This window comes from Belonocnema kinseyi, chromosome 2 (genome assembly GCF_010883055.1).
Source record: "Belonocnema kinseyi isolate 2016_QV_RU_SX_M_011 chromosome 2, B_treatae_v1, whole genome shotgun sequence".
Lineage (NCBI taxonomy): Eukaryota > Metazoa > Arthropoda > Insecta > Hymenoptera > Cynipidae > Belonocnema > Belonocnema kinseyi.
Window position 1 is genome coordinate 66,320,037 of NC_046658.1, and position 8,369 is coordinate 66,328,405.

An 8,369-nucleotide genomic window follows, 5' to 3' on the forward strand; every position below is an offset into this window, starting at 1 on the left:
CGAAACGTCGGCAAACAATTCGTAGTAGTTTTTTACACGAGTGAAACCCGAAATATCTCTTTTTATCAAAATGAATCATCGTGAAAGCATAAAATCTATTTTGTATATTTTTTAGAATGTTTTCCAAAATATGGGCTTTTAAGAGTTTTAGATCTAAAATTGAGTTATATTTTATTTAAAGCCTTTTAGTATTTGAAGTATGATAGTGTCATTTGCACCTTCGATTGGCATTAAGATTAAGTGGTAATAAAATCTTATTTCACGAATTGGCAATCTCGATATAAGTACATTTACTACCAAACATCGACCTCGACTATAATCTCCACAGTCATTCGAACAAATGGATTTCGATAAGTTCGCCCACTACCCATACACGTGATTTTCGCAACATTGATGCACACTAAGTCTTATAAAAATTTGTAAGAGAATATGAAAAATAAATTATTCTTGCTTAAACTGAATAAATATACTTTAATTTTTTTATCATCAAACTACAACTATTTAAATTGTATTCCAAATTAATCTTTGTGTCGATATTCTCAATAAGCTTTAAAGGATGAACAAAATCTTTCGAACATTTAATTGGAACATTGTATTTTGAGGTTACTATTGAAATTTTTTATTTAAAAATCATAATTAATAATAATAATGTAAACTAGAAATTATTTTATTAGATTCAACAGCGGCTACCTAAATTTTAAGAAGACTGTATCAAAAAATTATGAAAGAAAAAATGTTAAAACAAGAACTTCCGATTTTAAGAACTACAATCGGCTCAATAGCGGGTTTCATGGAGGGTCACGAAATTATGGATTATCATGACCCGCTGGATCATATTAGATTAAAATGATCCCAATGATGCAATTTGCAATCTCGACACACTGGAACGTTTTTTCTCTGATCATTAAGCATAAATGACTTCATCCAATCAATTCAATGAATTTAAATTTTATTCTCGTTTGGAAGTCTCTTCCAAGGTTATAAACGACAGTCATCAGCGAAAACGGTCTTTGAAAAATAGTCAACGATCATGTGCAACTTACGAGGGGTCTTGGTAGTTTGCTGCCTTGTTTTAAACATCGTAATTAAATTTGATCTAATTTTAATCAACAATTAGAGTTTTAGTTTGGTTTTAATTTTTTTGTAGGAATTTCGACAAAACAGATTCTTTATATGCATTTGTCGTATTTCTTATTTTCTAGGTAGATTCTATGATTTTTCCTCTAATTCCTAAATTAGCCTCTAATTTGGATGCTAAATCTCTCAGTGATCCAGTAAATTTTGCGAAGGAGTACACATTTAATCTTGGTCAAGTATCCAAAGATGAAACGGGAAATTTCCCTCTGATTGGAAATTCTCTTGTATCTACTACCAATTCCGACCCCGTTGACGATAAAATTATTTCAGGAAGTTTTGGGATTGAAGTACCGGTAAGTAAATTAAATAATCAAATACTTTGAAAATTCAGTTTTGTTCAAAATCAAGTAAATTTTGAGAGACTTTAGAGTAAATATTCAACTCAAGATTTTAGTTAGACAATTTCTAAATAAATAATAAAAAAATCATAAATATATTTGGTCTAAAATATTCTACAACTAAATATTATACAACTATAACCTCGTACTATTATTCAACAACAATATAATTCTAGAATGTTCTAAGGACGGGTTCACAAAACGAAATCGAAATACCATCCCCTTTTAATTTGGGTTTACTGCCGAGCAAATCTGCACAAAATCAACATTTTAAAGAGCCGACACCAGAAGTCAGGTCGAATTTGAATAATTTTGAATATCAGTCTGGAAATATGCCTGACTCGCAACTTCTGTCTAATGGACCAGTACCATCTCCTCAAAGTTCTAATAGATTTGACTATCATTCTGGAAATGTTCCTAATCCTCAATCTCTTCCTAATGGGCCACCATTATCTCGTCAATTCGGATCCGTAGAAATAAAAAATAATTCAGAGAAAATTCCCGCATCATCTTTCACTTCAAAGGGATCCTCATGTAGCCCTGGAAAAGAGCCAATAGGGGATGAAGCCAAGAAATTGAGAAATGAACCCCATTCAACCTTTTCTACTGCAAGATTTTTAAATTTGAACACTTGGCCTAAAGGACCAGTTGCTTCTCTGGCACTTAGTGGAGATATTTATTTAAATAGTGATAGTTTTATCAGCAAATCTTAATTTATATCAATTTTAATAAAATATTATGTGCTAGAAATTTAAGATTTAAAATCAGGGATTTGAACGAAATTAAAGAGCATTTTATTATATTTGACAATTATTTCTGTAAACTCAATATAATTTACCTGAAAACTATGCTAATTATGAAAAAATACTTTAAAAATAATCCAGTTACGGAGTCACAATGTCGAAATTGTGTTTCTTAAAAGTTTCTTTCCATTCTTTTCTACATACAATATAATTACCATATCATTTTGACATTAGACTGAGCTGAGTTTTTAGCTAAATTATTCTTAATTTATGGAAATAATTTGAAAATATCTAAAACTGCCCCTTAATTTTGTTCGAATTCCTGTTTAAAGTGAAGAACATTTACTTAAAATTTCTTATGTCTCCAAAAACCTAATAATTAAAAAACATTATTATTATTCTGAAAAAGTCAGTATTTTTAGGCATTAGTGTTTTTTGGTTCTTAAGCTTTGGGGTCCATGAGTAATGGAGAATATTTAAATTTTCATCAGACATTTCTGATTTATATAGGTGGTCTTTTTAGGGTTTTATTCTATAAAGCAATAGAAAACAAATAAAACATTGTCTTTAAACAAATTTAAATTGTTTTTAGTTTTTCTCTAGACTTACCTCCTCCCTCTACCCTTCACCGTTACTAATTTCGGCAATGGCGAAAGACATGCATTCATGGCAGAGGTACCAACCTTGAGAATTTTCAGTAGATGGGTTTTCCCTTCTTCTTATAATTAGTTTTAATATTAAAATCTTCGGTGCTGGCTTTTTAATTTTTATTTCCCTTATCTTACAAAAATGTTAATATAAAAAATTCATAAAAAAAAAGAAAAAGCCTCTACTGAAATTATGGAAATTTGAGGTGTTGGGGGTGGGGGAGGGAAGTCAAATTTAGGGCAAATTTTAAAACAGATTGCAATTTTTTTAAAGACTATTTTTTGTTGCCTTAAATTATTTTTGATTCTAGTTCTAACTTTGTAGTTTCACTCTTTACTGGTTCTTATGTCCTTTGTTGAAAAAACTCCTATCAAGTATGTAATTTCTCAGAATAAATTATCGCATGAAAATTTAAGTTTTCTAAATCATTTGTGAACTCCAAAACCACAAAAGTAAAGAAAAAAGAAAAGTAATAATAGTGAGGGCCACAAAAAACCACGAAAAATGTTTGATATATTATCTTTGTTCAATAAAATTTGTTAATACTATATAAATAATCTCATACATTTGTATAAGATAGGAATATGGGAAAAAGATTATTTTGAATTTGTAAATTGCATTCAGTAATTCTTAACTAATGCGAAAGAGAAATTGTACAGGAAATCTCTTATCGATAATGGTTGTTCATTATGGCGATTGACTAGGTTTAATAAAGCATTTGCAAGAAAAAATGAAGGTAATTACAACAGTCAAACAGTTCCAGAATCAATATTGCAAATAACTTGAAGAAAACGTACGAGTTTCTTCCTATTAGGCTTTTTCTCCGAGTATTTTTAATTTTATTCCACGATGGATGGGGTTAAGATCTCATTGACTTTGATTATTTTCATGTCTTCAGCTTACGTAAGTGAAGTCACTCGAATTTTTGAAAATTAATAATAATTTTACTATTGCTCTACATTGATTTAAAAATGAATTTTTAAGGATTAAAATATATCAGAAATATTAATGATCATTTCGATTTTAGGGCTCTTTTTTACCGGTTCTTAATAATCAACTGAATAGTCTTAAATCTGAAGAATTGTCTGATTCAAAGGTTGCACAAAGAATCGTTTCAAAAATCAGTTTTTCAAATTTAGCAAAATTATCAGATCCCATTGATAAAGAAGGAACTTTTTGGATAAATCCGCAACGAGAAAAAAAGAGCCATTACGAATCTGTAAAATTTGGTCAATCGACTAAAAATCCTGAAGATGTTTCTAATTTTATTGATCTCATCAATAAAAATGAACCAAGTGTTATGAATACGCAAATTAATTATCATTTAGAAAGACATCCAACATGGTTTGGATTTCATAAGAGTTTCTCAAAAATTGGACCAAAACCAGGTATTTATAAATTTTAAACTACAGCAACAGTGATTATTTTGATTATCTAGAAAAAAATCTTCTTAGGTGTTTATTTCTATGTCAAGTAATTAAATTATGGAGAATAAAAATGTTATTTTATACAAAGATTCTATTAAACCGCTTTCAATCTAAGATGTTTTTTTAATTTTCAATTTTAGCAAAAACAATCGAGAGAACATTCAATTCCAATCCATTTGATTCAGAATCAAAAACAGTTCCAAAATTGCCTCTCCAAGACACTAAATCAGGCTCCAATGTAAACCGCCAACAAGGAACTACTGCAGATAAAAGTTCTAACACCGAAAAAAATACTAATACAGAGAAAAGTTTCAATGCAGAGAAAGCATCAGATAAATTAGATCTTGATGTTAATGATCTACTAGTTTTTAAGGAATTATCTGACGAGTTGGACGATTTTAGTGAAGAAAAGATAAAAGAGGAACTAGAAAAGCAGCCCACTACGCAACTACCTGCAATTCAACGACGAGGATTTTTCAATCCCCCCATAAAAAGGAAAGTGGTTTCTCCAATTTTTTCTAAATCTTTTGATATTTTAAGACTACCTTTTCAACAAAGTGGATTTTCTTTCTATAATCAAGTTCAAAGGACAAATGCTAATACCAACAGGATTAAATATTTGGAAATAAAAGAAAATGAAATCAAGAATAATTCAAAGGAACATTTGATTTGGACTGAAAAAGTTCAATTTTTGGTTTTCAATCATTTAAAGAAGCGTCCGCATCAGCATTTTTATCAGCTTCGTAAAAAAAATTTCAAACCAGAGCGATCAGTCGGCGTACAAAATATTCATCCCTTTAGTAATTTACCGAAACCTGCGTTCACAATGACTAAAATTTCAGTTTCACCTGTTCAAGGTCATGTTGAAGATTTAGGATCTTTTCTGAAGTCTTTGAAGCTATATGGAAAAGATAATGGACCGAAAATGATGAAACTGAATTTCAGGTTTGTTTATCATTTTTTTATCAGAAAGAAATTTGTTAGAAATGGGTCCATGTGGTCTAAACATAAAGGTTAATTTGAAATTAATTTGAGTGAATTGAACTGAAATTCAAGCTCAAGTGAATATCATTAAAACAAAAATGAATTCAATATTAATTTACCGTGAGGTAGAAAATCATTTCAATTTTGAAAATAAAAATTTAATTTTAGTATAAGTTCAGAAATTATATTCTAACAACTACTAAAACTCAGTATTTATTTACTGGAATTCCATTTGGATTTTGTGGATTTTACATTAATTTTCTGTAATTCATTTAGAATAGTGGGATGCAATTTATGTTTACGAGATTTACAATGAATTTGCTTATTAAGTTCCATATTTTTCAACTTAATATAGTTCCACTAAATACACCCTAAGTACACTTTTAAGAGCTCGAAATAAGTTTAAATTAAATTACCCTTATACTAATATTGAAAATGATTGAACTAGCCTTAAATTTCGATTGCTAGCATGTACAATTAATTTAATTGCATTCAATATAACTGCTGACATTCCATTTGGATTCGCTACCATTCAAATCGAATTCAGCTAAAATTAAAATTTAATTCCTTAAATATCATTTTCAAATTAATAACATAATTCAAATTGAATTTGAACAATTGTAATTGAATGCATCAAAAGTAAGATTGAACCAATTCAATCTAAATTGAACAAAATTCTAATCTATTACAAGCAAATTCAAATATAATTCTCAGAAATTCAAACTAAATGTTAATACATTCGAATTGAATTATAATAAAGGCAAATTGATTTCAGGTGAATTAAAACTTAGTTCAGAAAATATATGGAAAATTACCTAAATTTAAACTGATTCTTACAATAATTTAATCGTATTCAAAGAAGATAATTTGTTTAAAACTTTTTATTTTTTAAAACAAAGTAAGTTTTCAATAAGCTTAAAAATTGTAGGTCCGTGAAACCACCTCCTAAAGAGGAGAGCTTGTCCGCTAAACCAGTAAGTTTGTCGCGTCAGCACAACAATTTAGACGAGGATTCTAAACAAACTCATGGACCTCATTCAATTTCCATGGAAGGTAAAATGATATTCGACACCATTCATGGACGATCTGTCAATAAATTTGCAACAAATAAGATGGAATCAAAAGAAAAAAAAGAAGTTGAAAAATTATCTGAGTTAGGCATTAAGGAATTGTGTAAGAATAATCTTGATGGATATCCGAGATTATATAATTTTTTTGAAAAGTTTAGTGATGCGATTATGTAAACTGCTCTAAGATACAAAATAGCAGAATGGTATACGAATATTCTGGAAAAATCGTATCGTATTGAAACTCTACAACAACAAAATATTCCGAATTCATCACAACCCTAAAAGATGCACATTTTTTTCATTAAAACACACGAAACTATAATACAGTAAACCGTCACTATGAAGAATTTAAAGGGACCATAAATTTGAGACTTCGTGTTAAAAAATGTCATGCTCTACGAGTGCTCATAAGCCTTATAGCTTATAATAAGGCCCGCACTGTTTCAGTACGTCTTAACCAAAGTTTCGTTTTAACCAAATGCGTGTCAACTAGGTTTTACTGTAATCACATTTTACCTAATGTGAACTATCTATGGAAATAATATGCTGTTATAAATATCATTAATGAAATTATATTTTTGTATAATAAAATTTATAATTATAGTAAGATGATTCGATGTTAGTTTGATGGTAATAAATTTATCTTTAATCCAAAATCATATTATTCATAAAAAAATATTAGATTTATTTAAAAAACTGATATATTATTCATTCTTCATTTTTCAAAGACACATTTTTCTCTGAAGATACTATTAAACAACTGAAGATTCCTGAATGTCCCAAAACTCAAATTCCACAGGAGACACAAGAACTGTCTAACTTTAAGGCGTTTAAGTTTTCTCTTAACAAACATTTTCCGAGAAAAATTCACCTCGTAGTTACTGCGCATCCCGAAAATGACGATTTAGACTCAGAAAGGGTTGCATAACTTCTTTGTATTTTTTTAAATCAAGTTATTACTCACTTCCACCGAATAGCAAAACGAGCGTTTAAAAACAGGCAAACATCTGCAAGAAAAACTTTGGTCAGAAAACAGCACATCCAAAAAACAACGAACCTGGCATAGAATACTGCTAATGAAACACATTCAAATATGTACTTTTTAACGTATTAGTGTTTTCGACTACAAAAGTACCGTTTTTGGGCAAAACGCACATGCGCTATTCATTTAAAAGATAAAAAGGTTAATTTCAAATATTTACATATGCAAAACTTTACATGTGTTGGATATTAATGCACAACGACAATTAATAAATAATAAAATAATAATAAAAATAACAATTTATAATTAAGTTACACTTAATTTTTGTTAATATAATTGTTTCTTTAATACAATTGAAATTGAATTTCATATTTTGATCATTCTAATCTTTGTACAAGTACAAAATAAAACAAAATAGCGTAAAGCCTGTTCAAATTATTCATTTTTTCAAAAGAGTAATTTTGTAACCTAACACTGAATTTTATTTCATGTAACTATTTGTGAATTTTAGTTTCTATTTTGGGTTCTAGAAAATCAAAATTATATATAGCTCAGAACTCCCCTAGGTATTGCGAACGGCATGGCTTCCAGGGCATGCATTTTATTTAGAAGGGAGTTCAGATTCTGAGGGTGGGATGCATATTTCTCATCTGTCATTTTCACAGTCACATATTGATTTTCTAGGAAAGAAAATTTATAAAATGTTCGTAAAATGGAAATCTTAGATCTTTAATGAGTGAAAACTAGGGCATTAGAAATAGACTTCATAATCAGGTTTCTTATCTATTTATAAACTTTGGACTGCATCAGAGTGCACTGCAGGTGCAAGCGTATATATATATATATACCCATGTGCATAATGCCTATCCTAGAAGACTAGTCACGTCTGCTAAACATAATACGATGATAGAACAGCTGATTGGTTGAGGAATGCTGCTCTAGCTGACTCCCCCCCATTTTCCGCAGCGTGGGTGATTCAGGTTTGGAACATCAGGGATTTTTCGTCAACGTCATTGGTAGTGCAGTGAACCACACGGAAC

The 8,369-nt window shown here is 29.5% G+C and overlaps 2 protein-coding genes across 3 annotated transcripts; both read left to right on the forward strand.

Moving 5' to 3' along the window:
* Positions 1-24: 24 nt before the first annotated feature.
* LOC117167423 lies at positions 25-3,031 on the forward strand. Of its 2 annotated transcripts, none has more exons than XM_033352332.1 (4): positions 25-602; positions 675-1,081; positions 1,203-1,430; positions 1,652-3,031. In XM_033352332.1, the coding sequence occupies exons 2-4, from the start codon at positions 1,031-1,033 to the stop codon at positions 2,186-2,188; spliced, it is 816 nt and encodes a 271-aa protein (XP_033208223.1). In that variant the 5' UTR covers positions 25-602; positions 675-1,030; the 3' UTR covers positions 2,189-3,031. The 2 variants fall into 2 exon arrangements, with proteins under 2 accessions (XP_033208223.1, XP_033208222.1); XM_033352331.1 differs by having other exon boundaries at positions 25-419.
* Positions 3,032-3,621: 590 nt separating this feature from the next.
* On the forward strand, positions 3,622-6,947 carry LOC117167413. The gene is made up of 4 exons (XM_033352317.1): positions 3,622-3,769; positions 3,894-4,254; positions 4,434-5,238; positions 6,206-6,947. Exons 1-4 carry the CDS (start codon positions 3,716-3,718, stop codon positions 6,519-6,521), a joined length of 1,536 nt encoding a protein of 511 aa, XP_033208208.1. The 5' UTR covers positions 3,622-3,715; the 3' UTR covers positions 6,522-6,947.
* Positions 6,948-8,369: the final 1,422 nt, after the last annotated feature.